The sequence below is a fragment of the Mastacembelus armatus genome, chromosome 23, assembly GCF_900324485.2.
Source record: "Mastacembelus armatus chromosome 23, fMasArm1.2, whole genome shotgun sequence".
NCBI classification, from domain to species: Eukaryota; Metazoa; Chordata; class Actinopteri; order Synbranchiformes; family Mastacembelidae; genus Mastacembelus; species Mastacembelus armatus.
In genome coordinates, this window is record NC_046655.1 from 2,216,726 (window position 1) to 2,235,493 (window position 18,768).

Genomic DNA, 18,768 nt, shown 5'->3' on the forward strand with positions numbered 1-18,768 from the left:
ATAGTACACACGTGCACAGGGGTGAAAAAATGGAACACTAAAACTAAATGCTCAGAAAATGAAACCTCAGAGTGGAAGGTAAAGGCCAAAGGAGTGACTGCATAAGAAAGACACTGTGTCCAAAAACATTTTGAAAAATAAGAAAGACTCTTTTTTGGGGTCTTTGATTAGCATCAAAATCCTCTGTGCAACATATTCAAAGGACAATAACATGATTTTTGGAAACGTTAGTTGCTAAACCACAAATCATGTGCGCTTCATCCCAGCCATTATGGAACCAGCAGAGTTAAGTGCAAATTAATCACAGGTGTTTTTCAGATACACTCGGTAACAACTGGCAATTAGCGAAACAACAAAGCTGTTGTTTAGTAAACGTAGGAAGAACTAAACAAAGACCACAATAAAACAAGAACAATTCTCAAGAATGTTACATGAACTTTTATGATTTTCTTAAATTAGTTCTGAAAACTGTTACAAAAACAAAGAGACACAAACTGCATACCCCAAGGTTCCCCTACCACTTTACATTTCATGTGTGTGATGTCAAGGTTGGAGACCACAAGTCCTTGCCCTTTGACCTTCTTGTCTGTCTGCAGTCTGTATAGAAGGCACCCTGACAGAACGCAGGCTCAGCGTAGCCCTCGCTTCATGAGATGATAAGAAACATGTTTAGCTATAGAAAGACAAAGACGAGCGCTTACAGTACACACACACACACTGATGTGTGTGGTTTTTTTTTTGTTTGTTTTTTTTAAACTGTCTCTCTAACACACACGCAAACACCATTACTTAGACCAAAGGACTGCACTGTACAAGAACTTAGAATTTTGCTGGTCAAGAATATTTATATTTATGATGCTGACCTTTTCTCTGAAGTCCGCACGCGCACACACACGCGCACATACACGCACACACACACACAGGTCCTATCCTGTATATAGGAATATTCCAGTCAGAGTTTTGATTCTTTACAGTGCACCAGATCCCAAATGGATATAATGCCAATCCAGCACCTGCTACTATATGCAGTCTGGATGGCACCTCAGGACTTGCTTTCGATGGGATGCTTTACATGTAATATGGTGTAATGTGGACTGAGATCATTCAGAATAGAGTGAAATCCACTTCAGGTAAGAGTCAGACCAGATCCTTCTGTCTGACTGTCTCCTTGGCACTCTGAAAACACAACAAGATTCAGTTGGTATATTTGTAAAAGTTTCTCTGGTCATTTGTTGGCATCATTCAACTAAGACTAGAATTAAATAGCATGATTTGCTAGTTAGTCATCACACCAAGAAAATGTGTCAGACTGCTGTAATTTCCACTTCATAATAAAAACTGATAAAACAACACTTCAGGCCACTGTTCAAATTAAGAAACTCTATTTGACTCTCTCTCTCTCTCTTTGACTTGCAGGGCATCTTCTTGCATCGCTGTTTTTTTTTTTAAATCTCTCTCCCTCTGCTGCTAATTAGCCCGCCCCCGTGCAGCTCCCTCACCACTGGCCTTCGGCAGCAGTGCTCCTCCTCTGCTGTGAAATGCTGTAAATCTCCTGCAGCTGTTTCTTCTGGTCATCACTGAGCGGAGCTGTCAAACACTGGTACCAGGCTGCATCAGTGTTCTGGACCCCTAATGCACGCGCACACACACGCACACACACGCACACAAGCGCACAAAAAGCTCTAACATTATAACGTCATCCTGAGATGCCTGTGTGTCTGACTCAGTGTGTTTTTTTCAGCTTCTTCTGTATGTTGTAGGTCAAAACAAAGATCTCTGTAAACAGCTAAGTTGGAATCACTGTAAGTTATGCTCTTCTGCCTTAGTGCAGTTAATGTTTTGCCAGACAAAGACTTACTAAGTAGGGCAGTGGTGAAGAACTGATACTCATCCACTCCGTTGTCATAATCGAGAGGCGTGCTGTACTCCTCCAGAGGTGTCCCCTCAAAGCCGTCATCATCCCAGTAGTCATCATCATCTTCATCATTATCCTCGCAACCTGAGCCTGTTGACATACCAGACTGCTGCCGCGCTGTGTTGTGGTTCTCGTTCACCTCATCTTCATCACTAGGAATCTCCTCTGCCAACACAGACAAAAGCAGACTCATTTAGATTAAAGCCTAAAAGTGTAGGGACAGAGGAAAATTGTGTTGTACTATTGTGTATTTTCTCTCTAACACTACCACTTTCGATTCTGCACACATAACACAGTAGATTTCAAACCAGAACACGTTTGACTTTGGAAGAAAATGTAAACTTTTCTATTAAGAATACACCATTCTTAAACATTTGATGCAGTGAAATCAATGCATTTTAAATACCAGCCCGCAGGAGAAACCCTCAGCTGTCACCACTGCACTAAGCTAGTTTATCAGTCTGGCCCACAAGCAGTAGACAAGGTTTAGGAATCTAATTCTTTTACGCTTGACTGAAGCAAAGTAGAGCCGATAGGGGTGAAAAAGTAAATGTGCTGCAGCTAATTTGAGCTTGAATTAACATTCAAGCAGTGGAAGATCCAATGTAGAATGGAAAATCTCATTTCATTATCGTCTCTAAGCCAGTTTCCGCCTCCTCTCTGCTTTTTTTGTGTCCTCGTTCCTTGCGATGTTGTTCCCCCACCTCAATCCTACACAGCCCACAAATCTCCTCCTGTACTAGCTGTTTTCCTAGTCTTTTTCTTACCATTCTGGTCTTCATCCTGAGGACTGGCGCGGGCAAGCAGGTCTGGTTTGTTAATGAGACGTGAGGCGTAGAGGTGCTTGAGGCCCAGGAAGAGGAGCAGGATGGAAGGGACAATCTGGGGGGCGACTACCTCAAGAGCTGCGGGCCGAGTGGGCAGCTCCATCAGCACACTCAGGCCAATGATACACATCTTACGATCATGAAGCCTGAAGAGCAGAACAGGACAGGGAGATTTGATGTGTGGTTAAAAGATCCCTCACTATACATGATAAAAGAATCAGTCCTTCAATAACTTGAGGCTAGTTTATTACCAGTATTTCTATTAAAAATGTAATTGCTTTAGAATCTACAGAATTGACAGAAAACTGTTAAAAAGCCAGCTACGACTCACCCCAGGAAGAACTCTGTGTCATTCATCCACTGGTTGATGAAATGGGCAGTGATGGGCTGTGGGTTGTGTGGGAAGTGCATGTTGTCCAGGGTGTGGATGAGCAGGGCTGGGTTGTAGTACAGAGCAGCAATGGCCACTTGCAGGCACATGGTCCTGAGCTCACTGGACTTCACCCCCCTCATCAACCGCTCCAGCACTGCCTCCACAAACAGAGGGATGCACTGAGGGAGAGAAACAGACAAATTACAGTGCTGTTACTCTTACAGTTCACGTTGGGTGTGCTCAGAATAGACAAACCCTGCGAAATCTGGCCTGACCTTTTACATTTGATTTTGACAGTAATGTGAAGTCTTGGTTTCTTTGCTGTCCCTTATCTGCCCTGTTTTTCCATTTTCTCAGGGTTTATTCTGTTGTTTTGTCAAGCTCATTCAGTCTTTTCTTTGTTTTTTGTCCTTCTAGTATAGAATGTAACTCACCCTTGCTTCTTTGCAGGGCTAAATTCACAGCAATTGCATCCTGGACCAAGCACAATGCTGCAAGACTATTCCACCAGCACATCTTTGTTGACAGAACACCTTGTTTCCACTACAGACGTCTACAGTCCCACACTGCTGCACACTTTGCTATGCCACTGACAAACGTTCTTCAACCCCACCACTCTAAACTCAACCTTGGAACTCTGCTTTGTGGTTTACACTGACATGTACCAAAAACAAGACTGGGAAAAGACAAAATCACCAGGGATGGCTTTCAGTTCACAGGTGTGCCTTGTTACAATTAATTTGTGACATTTCTTGCCTTCTTAATGTGTAGACCATCAGTGGTCCTGTGCAGAGGAACGGTGGGTACAGAGTAATTAGTCCTATTAGTGCTACTACAGCTATGGTACAAATACATATTATCTATCTATCTTGATATATATATTGAACTAAATAAATAAATAAAATAAACACTCAGTTAGAGAGAGAGAAGACAATCCATGATTACTTTATGTGAATGAAGGTCAGCCAAACCGAAAATTCTCATGAACTTTGAATGTATCCCCGAGTGCAGACACCAAAAACATTCATCCATTATTTATACCCACTTATTCCTATTTAAGGTCTCTTCAGGTGAAAGGCAGGGGTCCACCCTGGACAGGTCACCAGTCCATCACAGGGCCACATAGAGACAAACAACCTCACACACTCACACTCACTCCTATGGGCAATTTAGAGTCACCAATCAACCTGACATACATGTTTTTGGACTGTGGGAGGAAACCAGAGTACCTGGAGAAAACCCACACAAGCACAGGGAGAACATGCAGACTCCACACAGAAAGGCCCCTGATGGGTTTCAAACCAGGAATATTCTTGCTGTGAGACAACAGTGCTAATCACTAATCCACCATGCTGTCCGTCACCAAAACCATCAAACACTATAATAAAACTGGCTCCCATGAGGACCATCCCAGAAAGGGAAGACTAAGAGCTAACTCTTCTATATAGGATAAGTTTATTATAATTACCAGCCTCAGAAACCACTGATTTATACTTCCTTAGAATACAGTCCTCATAAATGCTTCTCTAAATTAGAAAACAGAGTAGGCAATTTACTGAAAAATGCATTTAACTTTATACAGGCTGTTCATCAGCTGATCAAAAATTAAGACCATAGCCTTAAAAAGTGTGGCAAAAATTGGGCTTTCATGTCATTTTCCTCCAGGCATTCACTGTTATGACCTCCTGAAGACAAAGACAAAACAATCTTTGTCTTTAAAAGTGGCAGTATTGTTGAGCTGCAAAAGCAAGGCCTATCACAATGCTCCATCGCTGCCAAGGTTGGACGAAGTAAGACGGTCACTTTAAATTTCTTAAAAAGATCCTGGGTTCTGTGATGGACTGGTGACCTGTCCAGGGTGTACCCCTGCCTTTCACCCAAAGAGAGCTGGGATAGGCTCCAGCAGATCCCTGGGACCCTGGTTAGGGATAAGCAGGTATAGATAATGGATGGATGGATGGATGGATCCTAAGGGTTGCGGGACAAAAAGGTTCCCCTTACTGCTAACTGCAACCCAATAACCATAAGACAGCACCTGTGAGAGAACGGCTTAAAGAACAAAAAATGTCTTCCCATGCTACAGTCTTGCCCATTTGGGTTTTGCAAGAGAGCACCAAACATGGGATAATGAAAGGTGGAAAAAAGTTTTATTAAAACATTTAACCTGGATGGTCCTGATGGCTTCCAACATTACTTTGCATAAGGAAATCCCACTGAAGATGTTTTCTACGCAGTACAGTGGAGGAGGCTGCATCATGATCTGGGGTGCTTTTTCCTTGAATAGGAAAATGGAGCTTCAGGTTGTGCAGGGGCATCAAATGGCAACTGGTTATGTGGAGATTTTGCAGCGGGCATCCCTCTTGACTGAGGGCTATATCTGTGCAGTAATGACAGGGTCTTTCAACCAGACAACGCTGCAGTTCACAATGACTGCCTGACAAAGGATTTCTTCCAAGAGAACACGTCACTCTTTTGGACAATGCTGCATGTTCCCCTGATCTAAATCCTATTGAGAACATTTGGGGATTGATCACAAGGGAAGTTTACAAAAACGGATGCCAGTTCCAGACTGTGGATGCCCTTCGTGAAGCCATCTTCACCACATGAAGCAAATGTTTGAAGTGATCAACAAGACCGATGGGGCTACTCACTGCTGAGTCCTGTTTTTGACACTTTTAGTTCTGCTTTTGGGTAATGTTTGGGCTATGGTCTTAATGGTTTTGTCACTTGCTCCTATTTCTTCTTTTGGCATTTTGACTTACAACATGGTTACGATCCACGAGCGCAAAATGTTTCCCTTGGTCCTTGGTCTCAGGAGTGTATTTTGACATTTAATGTTTAGAGGAGACTGCATTAGTCAGGCCTTCACGGTCTAATCGTGGCACAGAAAACATTACTTTGGAAGAACAAGCAGTAGACAATTTCTTGAGCCAAAAAACCCAAGAAATGGACATTAGATTGGTGGAAAACTATCCTCTGGTCTGACAGGGCTTTAGACTAATTCTCTGTATTTACTGCACTTTTTTATTTAGGTGCACCAACATTTTTTCACGGTATCCTTATCACAATCATACATTTACTGGCTTACTGTTTGTCATTTCCCACAGTAATGTAAATCATTGGAAACAGGAGTAATGGTGCATATAAATGCTTGTGTGTCTTTGATTAACTTAAAAAGTAAAAAAATGACTTTTAAAACTAAGCTTAAAAGTGCCAATACTTAAAGTACTTGGCAAAATGAAATGATTACACACTCCCTCGTGGAAATGTCCGTTTCCCCATCAAACATAAAAATCAAATACAAGCTATTGGGATTTCAACAGACACTGCAGTTGTTTTTTGGGTGTGTATGTCTGCAGTCTCTATCATGGGCAGTATTGTTATAGTAGGTTGGGTTGTTGTTTAGATCTTTTTCATGATTATTTGACTCAAATTTAGTGTAGGCAGCTCTTTTACAATATTGCATGTGACGTTGGGTGTAGGGTTAGGAATCTTACCAGCAGGGACAGAGAACAATGGCTGCTACCTGGGGTCTAGGTTGGGTGTGCCAGGGCCAGGAGAGAGTATATCTGTATTGCCTGCACAGCCTTTTTTTAAATGAAAAACTATGTACTGTACTTCACTTCCTCCTGAGCAAAGTTACTACAGTTATGTCATACATTAGTATCCAAGTCTTCATTTTAAACCCATATCGCTGTATCACAACATGACAGAGACCATCAGTGGCAAAGACCCACCTTCATTCTGTTTCTGATTTACTCTGACCTTCACTTGGGGGAAAAAACTGAATGTTACAATCCCACAATGAGCTGCAAAATCTTAGTCGTACATGTGTCACCAAGCAAAAAAATCACACTTAATTAATTTAACAATTTAATCACACTCAACAGATTAAATTAGTCGTACTCTGGATTGTGGTCTGATGCGTCCAAAGTTTTTAGTTCTAACCACCCTGTTTTTGTTAGATGTAGAGAGGATGAATGGATGGTTGCTGGTACAATGACCCCAAACACACCTCTAAGTTTGGCAACAGCTATTTGTGCAAGAAGTAGAGTGATGGAGCGCTGCATCAGAGGACCTGGCCTACATAATCACCCATCCTGAATCCAATTGAGATGGTTTGGGATGAGTTGGACTCAACCTTTGGGAACTCCTTCAAGATTATTCGAAAACCATTCCAGGTGACTACCTGTTTGGGCTAACTGAGAGAATGCCAAGAGTTTACAAAGCATAAGGAGCCTACTTAGTTAAAATGAGAACATTTGGATGACAATGGGTGGTGTCAGTGAAGGGGTGACTTCATCTAACTCACCTGTGGGAGTGAATCAGAGAGATGAGGTTTGATCCTTCTGTGTACCTGAGATGTTTTCAAATTGAAAAGTGTACTGTATAGGGCAGCTTCTGACCTGGTCGATGCCTCTGCCTCTGCATTGCAGGATGATGACCTCCAGCAGCTTGGCAGCGTGACACTCTGCATCCTCACCTGCATCTATGGTGAGCACCTACAATGCAGTTCATCCAGTCAAGACTCAGAAGTGAAGCTGGAAAAACATGGCTCAAATTTAATGTAAGTGTGAGCAACACCTGAAGACACCTATAGTCTGACCTTTTTGCACATGCTGTAGATGACTTCTAGGTGCTTCGGGGTGGACAGGAGCATGTCTGTATCCACAGTAACATAGTTGTGCAAAAGAGGCATCATATCTGTAACAGAAACTCAGACCATCACTAATGTGGTCACCGTGTTCTCAGGGTTGGTGTGTCAACAATCACTGTACTGGTACACTATGAAAACTGAAACAGTTTTCTGCCTGAGTGCTTTCACAGATTTTTAAACACAGTAGCACCTTAACAAGCCCAATTCCCATTTTAAGGAAAGGAACACAGCCAATTAACTAGTGAGAACATTTTGGATTTTACAAATACAAAGTAATCCCTCACATAGGTACACAAAACAGCACTGCCAGTATTGAGCAGCAGGAACCTGTGAAGTAGTCGAAGCAGTCGTGCTGGAAGACCTCGTATAGGACGCCCAGCAGCTGCCACATCTGGGGGGAGATAGTCTGACATGTAAGGCCAAAAGCCAGCGACAAGATCTCCTCGTAGAATTCTGCAGGGAGGGCGAGAAAGAGTTCTTAAATATGTCACACGCACAATCAAAGCAAGTTCTGTACGACTTCATCTGGAGTGGAGTGGGTTAAAGGTAAAAGAAGGAAGTGTTGGATAGTGGTCATGAGGATAGTAAGTGGACTGAATTATGATAGTTGAGGATAAATAATAGATTAACTATACTGATTCCCATACTGATTATTATACAGAGTACAGCTCCAATACCAGTCCTCTTTCTTTCCCCTATCCAAAATGTGTGAAAAAATAACAGCTAGATGTGTGAAAGACCTTATATATAGGGTGCAATTATCTTCTTATTTAATGTTATTTTGGTTTTCATTTATTTTGATGTTTGGTTTTATGTATCAAGCAAATACAAAGGCCCATGGATCAATGTCATTATCCAGATAATGTATCCAAATACAGACCAGATGTTAGAACAAGTGCAAATTGGATCTTTGCTGCAACAAAATCACTATGTTCCCAGATTTCAGCCATATTAGCTATAAACACAGTATCATGTTTTGTGCTCTGACTTTAAAGGACAGGAACCCTGGGTTCCAACTGTGTGTGTTGCCATCTACTGTTGGAAAACATAAATCTTTCAATGACAGCATGCGTCTACCTACACTGAGTCAGCAACGGAGAAGGAAACAACGTAAACAACTTTACTGATGTGTTCATCCTCATCCTCCCACTCCCTGGTGATTCACGTAATGTAAGGCCACAGTTGTGCTAGATTGTGTATGTGTGTGCATGTGTCAGTGGCATGAACACACATACACTGGAGAAAAAAATAGCTTGACCTTTCCATCTTTAATTATGTTCATTATGACCCTCCCCTGCTGCTTTATCTGCCTCTGTCTGATCACAGCTCTCCAATCTGGTGGCAGGAAATTATCAATCAGTTATTAGCTGAGAAGGAAGGACCTGGTATTTTGCAAGACAAACTGCTGCAGGAGTGGCCCTCGCAGGTTGCAATTTGCATTATAAACTAAACATCAATACCTCTAAAATCTCACAAAAGACTTGGGGATTTTTGTGTAAAAATTGATATTTTGGAACATCCTCTGCCTACCATGACCATCCACAACCAAATTCCCCTTGTCTGGGGAAATGTTTTGGACAGACATCTGCCTCAGGCCTGTGCTGCAATCTGGCACTAAGGCTCTCTGGGGGAAAATGAACAGGAATAACATTTTTTCTTCACAGCACGACAAGGCTGAAGTGCACATCAAGGCGCAAATAAATTCATGAAGCAAATCTCTGATGAATAATTACCACCTGTGAGAGTGTCAACACAGCAGGAATCTGAATGAGTGGATGTGTGTTCTTGTGTAGTGAGTGTGTTTATGAAAAAAAAAAAAAAAAGAATGACTGCCTGCGCGCACACACCTGCCATACCTATGATGGGCTTCTGCAAGACCAGGCCGATCACTTGCAAGCAGATGCCCTCCAGCTGCTGAGTGATCTGAGAGATGAAAAGAGATAAAGCGTCAAATATCACAACAAATCCTGGGGAACATCAAGTATTTCTGCTTTTTTCTGTGAAGTCATTGCACATGTGAAACCTCCTTGTGGTCCTCCATGACTGTGAGGATGGTGTCGATGGTGCCAAGGATGCCGAGAGCCATGACGGTCTTATCCTCATTCTCCTCATACTCTTCGCTCTGAAGGACTCTCATGAAGATCTCCGCCTGCCAGATACACACACACGATCAGAGACTTGACTCATTGGGGCATCATATTATATGTTCTGCAGAAATTGACAGCGACACCAAAACAGCAGTATACCACGAATACAGGTCATCGGCACATTTCAGTGAGCCAAATGAAAACTATAAAATATGTGAGCACTGTGTTCCTACCAGATTCTGCGTCATGTCCACAGCAATGGCTGCCACCTCCTGGTTGTACTCACAGATCATCTTCTGAATGACATTGGTCAGGTCGTCATTCTCCGTCTCCTTTACCACGTGTAGAAGCTCCTGCATGACCGGTCGGATGTAGGGTCTGATGTACAGCTTGGCTACAAGTCACAAAAATCAGGGCTAAAACTACAGTATTTAGATCTAAATTGCCTAATGTATATTATGGATCATTATGTTGCAATTTTCCCTGATTCCCCCACAGACCTTGTTCCTGGTTGCTGACCAGTGTCTGCAGAGCGATGGCAGCCTCCACCTTAACAGGCATCTCTTTGTCATTGATTAAATCCTGTTTGACCAACTCGACAGCGTTCCTCAGCACCAGCTCATCATGGAAACGCAGCGGGCTAAAGCAGTGGAGAACCCAGCAGGACTACCAAAACACAGCAGAAACAGATTAACACAGCACCAGCACATCCACAGTGTTTCTAAGTCTACATGCCACCACCACCATAATAACTACTATAGTATTGCACCAGGTGTGTCAATGTGGATCACAGTACACCCTGTAGTGCTGAAGGGATTGAAACACTGAGTCACATTTACTGAATGAAGCACCCAACAACACTGTATGGGAGGGGGGTGGGGGTTAAAGCATTAAAATAAACACACCATCAATGAATGTCTATTATCGCTGCACAGAAAAATAACACAAAATGAATGAATGCATGTGTTGAAATTCTCCACATAGAAGATGAGGGCTTCACCAAGTTGCACGTGAGCCACGCTTGTGAAGGTGGGACATTGGAGCCATGTCATTTCTTAGCAGCAGTATGGTGCCATCTACTGACAACCCTGAAGCACTCGTCCCAAGTATAATTTACTGTTACTGAATATGCTTTTATTCACAAACACACCCATATTTCTGTCCCTATCTAATGGTTAAGATGCATCATTTGGAGACACCTTCTATAACAGCTGAGCACATTAGATCATCTTTTGGTTTTAAATGATGCACTTGACAATCTGTTTATTTTCCATTCACCAGTCTTATTTCCAGTAGTGTTTTTTGGCAATCTGTAAGGGGAAAGGTGGACATGCTATTGTTTTTGTAATTATAAACTTCACTATAATTATATGCTACATTACAATTTTTGCTTACAATTAGAAAATCAAAAGGGGGACAAAATAACTATATGCAGTCACATCCACACTGCATCAAAATTTATCTCAGTTTATCAAAGTTTATCTCATCTCACATCCAAAGAATGCATTATCCAGCACAGGAGAACATGTGTCCTTAAGTGATTGGGGCAAACAGAAAAAAGAAATGAACAGATTAACCCTCTGAAAGAAGGGTGGAGATCTCACTCACCCTGGCACGCAGGTAACCCATAGGTGAGTTGAGCAAGGGGAAGACATAGTTTTGCAACATCAGCTCCATTTGCTCCCTGTAGATCCGTTTCTGTAGGAAGCAGAGGACTCAATACAAAAATCTTTGAAGCTTTTACAGGGAAACAAAATTAAAAGTCACACACAAACGTGTGTCCGTTGAAGTGTTTACCTTCAGCAAAAGCTCAGCCAGTGCTCCGATGCAGTGCAGCGCTCCGTCCTTCTTGCGGGGGTCAACAGAGGGGTCCATCAGTATCTGGTGGCAGAACTCCATCATCTGAGGAAGAACCTGCCAAGATGAATAAACAGCAGTTACACAGAGAAAAGGCTGATGCAAAACTGAAAGCTGAAGATGAGGCGCGCGCTTCAAACTACATTACCAAGTTTACTTAAAGTTGCATTAACTGATTTCATTTGCCCAGTCAAATCTTTGCTGCCCTTGGCATCTAAAAGCATAAAGCCACTGGTAGAAACACCAGTTATAGAAATGAAGTCTCAGAAAATGCATACAAACTATGTCTAAGAAGTGTTGTTGACTAAATGTACTCATCTTCTGCCTGATGAATGTTAATGCCTAAAGGGCACAAAGATCTACATAAATGAGGACTATATGAAGTAATAAGTAAGAAGAAAAAGAACTCTCCCAAAAATGAAAGAAGCTTAAGAAAGAGGAGACATTGCATTCTTAAGGCATGACAGGTTGATGATACATCCACATGCTGAGACACACTGGTTAGCACCCGTACAAAATTCAAAAGATGCGGTATCAGGTACACTGAACCATACAAGCTAACTGAAATAACAGAAATATTGTTGTGTGATAATTTGCATGCTAGCTATTTCAGAGACTCACTTAGATACAACTTTTGATGATGAGCTAAGCATTCCGGGATATAACATTTGCTGGGATAGACTCCAGCAGATCAGATCCTAATTAGGAATAAGCGGGTACAGATAATGGATGTGCAGTGCTATAATCCGCTATAATCCTTTTGTAGTGGAATTGCTGGTGTGAATAGTGAGGTTGTGTTTTATTTCTTTGTTGTAGTGTATACACTTTTATTGACCTATAATATGAATTTTTAGATGGACCACAGGAAGAATAGCAGCAGCTTTGCTGTGGCTAATGGCGATCCAAATAAATCAAATTTAGAAAAAAAAAAAAAAAAAAAAATGCTCCTCACCTCCTTTCTTTTGCGGGCAGCTTTACAAAGAAGGCTCTGAGCAGCTGTGGCTGGGAGGGCGTGGTCATCATAGAGGTCTGCAACAGAGACGAACACGCTCGCGTGAACAAAGAACAAACAATACGGTCAGAAACACAGCACACAAGCTTCCTGCAGTGCTAAATACAACAACAACAACAAAGTCTACCACATGAACAAAAGTCCATTCACTTTCTGGGAGGTTTTCTTGTAATCTAACAATTTCCTGTGAACGACTGTCCAACATGATCATTAAAATGAAACACAGTGGAAGTTACAGAAAACTACTGAATGGTAGCAGGTATATTATCAGACCAGGGTATATAAATACTCACTGAACTTCATGCGAATGTACTCATAGGGGTCTTCCTGCCAGAGCTTCTCATCCTCGTCTTTGTAACACATGAGAGGGAAGATGACCTCTTGGCATATGGTCTGTAAGAGACAGAAGTGCTCATACATTAACATCTTTACTGGGGCAGCATGGTGGCGCAACAGTTACCATGTACCTGAACCCAGAGTATTAAATCTGGCCTAATTCCATTTTGGACTAAAAAACAAAGCTGCAGTCAGAACATTCCGTTTTATCCTCTATTAAAACAATACAGGAGCTGTGTTGTTATGTACTGGTAAGACAGTAAAATATGATTCAGGAAGTCCAGTTGGAGTTGACTATCTTACCTGCATATGTGGCTTCATCTGCTTCCAGGTCAGGGAGTGTGACAGCCCCTGATTGAGGTAGTTCAGGCACTGCTGCAGGACTCGAGGAGTAACGTACTGTTTCTGACGGTGCTGGTCCACCACTTTCAGCAGAACCTGGACAGATAACACAGAAACCAAAACAGTCGGAGCCTGAGCACCAAATAACCAGAAACCTCAAAGCAACATCTTCATGTCTCAGTTACATGTGCTGACCTGCTGTATGCCCACTGCATATGTCTTCAGGAAAAAGTCTGCAAACTCGTAGTACTCCTTTGTCACATTGCCAGGACTTCCATAACTGTAAACAAACAAACAAAAACAGAAGCACATAAACACCTGGTAATGCCACTCTGTAAACTACAGAGAGCAACTCTGGACTCACCGCTCAAACAGTCTGGTGATGATGCGCAATGCCCACTTCTTACACTTCCACCATGCCAGCTCTGGACGGTCATCCTCATCAACTTCCAGTGTCTCCTAACACACACACACACACACACACACACACACACACACACACACACACACACACACACACACACACACACACACACACACACACACACACACACACACACACACACACACACACACACACACACACACACAAAAACACAGCCAAAGCTCATTTTCACTAAAGTTTTGCAGTGTCCATTACATAAACAACTTATAGGGAGATTGTCCAGAGATTGTAAATTTGTGCACAAGGATTCTTTTTAACTAAATAAATTAATAAATGTACAGTGGCTTGTACACATGTATTTAGAGGTCAAACAATATGGGTGTTTCTATGACCAATAGTGATGCCAATTTTTACAAATCAGGGCAACCAATGGCCAATATATTAAGCTGGTTATTTATTATATGCTGGCCCAGTTTTCTTTTACTGGGTACTCACATTTCCAGTCTAAAAATAAGGGGCGATTCGAGTACCAGACAGAATGTGACATACAAACATTCATTCACACAAGAACAAGGATTTTAGAGAAGAAAAGCCAAATCTCCCCATAGGGTCTACGAGAAGCACACTGTGAAAGGTGCTGTATGATTTCATCCATAGCGTTGCTACAGAACTGCACAGCCTTTTTAGTCCATTTGAAGGTGCCACATATATATATATATATGTTGTACAAGTGAGTACAGATTTTCAGTGTGTGTGTGTGTGTGTGTGTAAGCATGCACAATCAGAAGTATATATAGGCATATATACTTCTGATTATATATATATATATATTATATATATATTATATATATATTTTTTTTTTTTTTTTGCCCAATTTTGAGGTTAGCCCAATGCTCTTTCTGTTGATGCCATCCTACTCTCTCCCCTTCAATCTCAACATACAATCACAAATCTAAAATCTAATAATAGGTATAAATTCATCCATATTGACTTGTAACATCCTAACTGAATATTGGGCCTCTATTTGTAATGCAGTCAGCTAATGTCATTTTGACCTTACTTTCTCACCTGAACCTGGTTGCTTTCTTTGAAAGAAAAAAAACAATGAACCATCTATGGAAGACCAGATTTCCAGCACAGTGAGGGTTTGGGCAATGCTTCAATTCACTGTCCATAAATGTACTGTCAATATAGTTTCTTGTGTAACTGCATCGTTGCTATGTGTAATTCCATCATAAAAATAGTATGTGACTTAGCAGTGGTTTGCTAATTAGCCATGTGGTTGTGTTGACATATGCAAATTAGCCATGTAGAGCAAAGACAAGCTGAATTTTCTGTCATTTTCTTCTGCATTGTTTTTATGTGCATGGCAGATTACAACAACAGTGGGCTGCCCCCAGATGTGCCTACCTGTTAATTGGCTTTATATGATGAGCCAACGACCGATGCCGATTATGTTAAAAATAGTAGAAATTGGCCCGATGAATCAGTCAACCTCTACATGTATTCAAGTTGTCAAGAATTTTTTCTAAATCTGTTGTTGTTCAAGAGCCAACTCCAATATCCATCATAGGTTAATATCACAGACACAAAGCTCTGGGCTTCATTCTTGATGATCCATATTTTCTTAAGTTATTTTCAGCATTCCATTCATGAGTCTTATGTTATATTGCACAGGTGTTCGTGGGTTACAACACCATAATGACATTAAAAAATTGTATGCCTTTTTAATAGTTTCATAAGGCCAAGAAAATGATGGACTTTGCATGTGTGAGTGCCTTACAGCAGGGACATCGCGGTCCATTATGGCTCGGAGGATTTCCATCCATTGAGTCATCACAGTGTTGTTGATCAGCTGGAGAGGGAGTGAATACTGCAGGACAACAGTAAGGATTATGCTGTCATTATTCTCATCACAATGACAATGACACAGACAAGAACGCCTTACGGGCATGGAAATATTTCTAGTGTGTGTGCTGCATCCAGCAGAAACACTCACAAGTCATTTTTTGCAGACTGCAAAGCTTTACAAAGCTAGTAACAAGCTAACATTAGATAGCTGATGTTGAGCTAAATCAAGTGTCGACTGAGTGACCTGTCCAGGTGCATTTTGAGGTGCCTGATAAAATTAGATGTAGTTGATACAGCTTCTTTTATTTTTATACTGCACACATTGCATGTTGCATGTTTGTTTAGGTTTTGTATGATGTCATACAAAGCAGCTACACTTGGTTGTGTCTATTCTGTCACTCATTTACCAGAAGAAGAAAATAGTAAACACACTGCTTGTCAGAAATTTACATTAATGTGCTAAAATAAAGTAAATAAATATATTAACATTATTCACAAGTCCCAAACATCAAGTCCAAGTCGAGTTGCAAGTCTTTTGAGGGTGACTCTCAAGTCAAGTGTCAAGTTACTGTGTGTGCGACTTAAGTGCAACTTAAGTCTAACTCGCAGACTCAAGACCCCATCCCTGACATCCAGTTCTGCACCAATACTGATCTGACTCCAGCATTCATGCATTCCTGCATTTCTGGCCTTTATTATGTGTTGCATGCACAAGACCCACACACATACACACCTGTACAAGCGCATGGAAGATCTTAAGGATCTGTTTCTGGATGAGGACAGAGAAGATGGTGGCATCGGCCAGCAGCTGGCTGATGAGCTGTTGAATCCTCAGCAGGAAGATCTGCATGGCTGCCAGCAAAGGCTCCCTTTCATCTGCCTTCCTGTACCTGAAGTACACACACACAAACAGGCACACGGTGAACTGAACAGAAAGATTTTAGTCATTTGTAATTTCGGGGACAAATCACGAATAGGTTACTCACTCGTAGGTTTTGACCAGTTGGTAGAGAGCAAGCAGGCTACCATACCAGCTGCCACTGTTCTGAGACTGCAGGTACATGCTGATTTTGTCAACAATGGCGGTCCAGCGGCCGGGGAAGTCGTGCTTTATGATGGCTCGCAGACACATGGTCAGCTGGGCCCTGCCGAGAGTACAAACACATATGGATGCATCTGGCAGGTACCTAGGTCATTCAAGCCCCGCCCTAGAGGTCAGGGTGTGTGTGTGTATGTGTGTGTACCGTATTGACTCTGGGCAGCGGATGATGCCCTCCACAATGTGGTCTCTGATTTGCTGCCGGTCATTCTCATGGATGTTGAAGGGAAAGACGACCTCACCCAGGGATGGCTCCCTATCCTGCCAGTACTGACTCACCATGTTCTTCAGGTAGATGGCCGCTGCACACATGCATGTACGCACGCATACGCACACACACACACACACACACACACACACACACACGCACACACACGCACACATGCACACGTCAGTAAAAAGCTTTCATCAGTGAGCAACAGTATTGTTCCATCTTACCTGCCTGACGAACAGGAAACTCCACCTGTTCTGACACAATGATCTGAAGCAGGGTCGGGGCGAAGTTGATGATCTTGTAGGACTGAAACACATGGATCAGTGAGGTCCAAGCAAAGGAAAATACATGGACACCTTTTACATTTTGTCCTATTATTATTATTATTAGTGTGTATCACATTAACAACACTTCTCAGAAGTACATGACAGAAAATATTTCTAAGACTTGAATAAACTTTTATTGTTATATACATTTTTAAGCCAATCGAACGCAGTACAGATACACTGCATCTGCATTTTCCTTGTGTATGCATGACATGTCAAAATCCAAGTAGCATGTTTGAAAATGCACCTTTATCTATAATGTCCTCAGTAATTGAACAGCTAAAACATTTGACACCTGTTACGTCACCTCTAGCTAAGATTCTGCACCCTGGATTTGTACATTTGTACAAGACAGTGCAATTAACAATGTCCCCCGAGGGTCTGCTGGGTATCAGCAAAGCCCTTCATCTTCATTATGTACTGAGTCTACAAATCAGTCTTTTGGGGGCTCGTGGTCCTATTGGGGGCTCTATACCGGATATTTGTTATGTTACATAGAGATATAACTGGAGTGCTGCAGCAGCAGAGAGAAGGAAAGTGTTGACCTGGTAAAGTTTGGACATCAGTGTTGATGATGATCTGACTCCTATTGTTCTGCGGCGCAGCTGCCTATGTCGGTGTGTGAGTGTGTGTGTGTGTGTTTGTGTTTGAGGGGGGCAGTTTTAGTGTAACTGCTGATCACAAGGCCTGATATAAACTGCCTGTAAACCAGGGCTGAACGTTCACCCAGGCCGGAGCTCGATCGCCAAAACACGGTCTGCGCTTTCCCCTACAAACGGCATCATGTCTTCTCCACTGCACCCCCCGAACATCGCAACCACCCCTCCACCCCCTGAAAAAACAAACAAAAAAATACAAACAACTACTTTAGCTCACCCACCTGATTGAGTTCATTCTCCGCTGCTATCCTCAGATTCGGGTCGATAGTCCCCTTCAGAGCCTGGATTATCCTGTTGGGATCCATGTGTTTTTAGTTCCGCGGTTTCTTCTGCGCTTCTACGGTCGGGTACATGTAGTTTTAGCAAACGTTTCTGCCTAAATTCAGCCGAGCGCTATTATGTCTGCACTGTGGCCCGACCACTGTCAAACACCGGACGGTCAAACATGCGACTTCCGGACACTACGTTCAAAATAAAAGGCTCACGGGTGGAAAAACCTCTTTTAAATGTGCTCTGCGCAGGCTTTGGTGTGTTTTATCTCGAAGGATGGTTCGAAGTTCTTTACAGAAACGGTGAAGCTTCCCCGTTTTACCGGTAACCAACTTTCCGATTAACGTAAAGCAAAGTAAACAGACGGTTTACGGTTTTCCTGCTCCTTGTCTCCACGGAAAGCGGTGCGACCGAGACACTGCTGCCACCTGGAGTCCTGGCGGTGTTACTTTCTTTGGTGATTTGCCGTTTTTTAGTGTTTTACACACCCAGTTTCAGGGGCCGAATATTTTGCCATAGATATTTACAATACATTTATGCATGTAAACATTCTCTCTA

At 42.2% G+C, this 18,768-nt stretch overlaps 1 protein-coding gene across 3 annotated transcripts; it reads right to left on the reverse strand.

Moving 5' to 3' along the window:
- Positions 1–423: 423 nt before the first annotated feature.
- ipo8 (importin 8) lies at positions 424–18,550 on the reverse strand. 3 transcript variants are annotated; one of them, XM_026326883.1, is made up of 25 exons: positions 18,162–18,550; positions 17,180–17,261; positions 16,887–17,043; positions 16,629–16,787; positions 16,376–16,532; positions 15,575–15,664; positions 13,771–13,865; positions 13,602–13,686; positions 13,368–13,502; positions 13,022–13,121; positions 12,669–12,745; positions 11,657–11,773; positions 11,468–11,557; positions 10,360–10,525; positions 10,093–10,253; positions 9,796–9,921; positions 9,629–9,695; positions 8,100–8,225; positions 7,722–7,819; positions 7,522–7,617; positions 3,074–3,294; positions 2,683–2,888; positions 1,859–2,080; positions 1,507–1,629; positions 424–1,176 (listed from the first exon to the last, which is right to left on the reverse strand). In XM_026326883.1, exons 1-25 carry the CDS (start codon positions 18,243–18,245, stop codon positions 1,127–1,129), a joined length of 3,090 nt encoding a protein of 1,029 aa, XP_026182668.1. In that variant the 5' UTR covers positions 18,246–18,550; the 3' UTR covers positions 424–1,126. The 3 variants fall into 3 exon arrangements, with proteins under 3 accessions (XP_026182668.1, XP_026182667.1, XP_026182669.1); XM_026326882.1 differs by having other exon boundaries at positions 9,620–9,695; XM_026326884.1 differs by having other exon boundaries at positions 1,500–1,629; positions 9,620–9,695.
- Between the last annotated feature and the right edge of the window lie 218 nt (positions 18,551–18,768).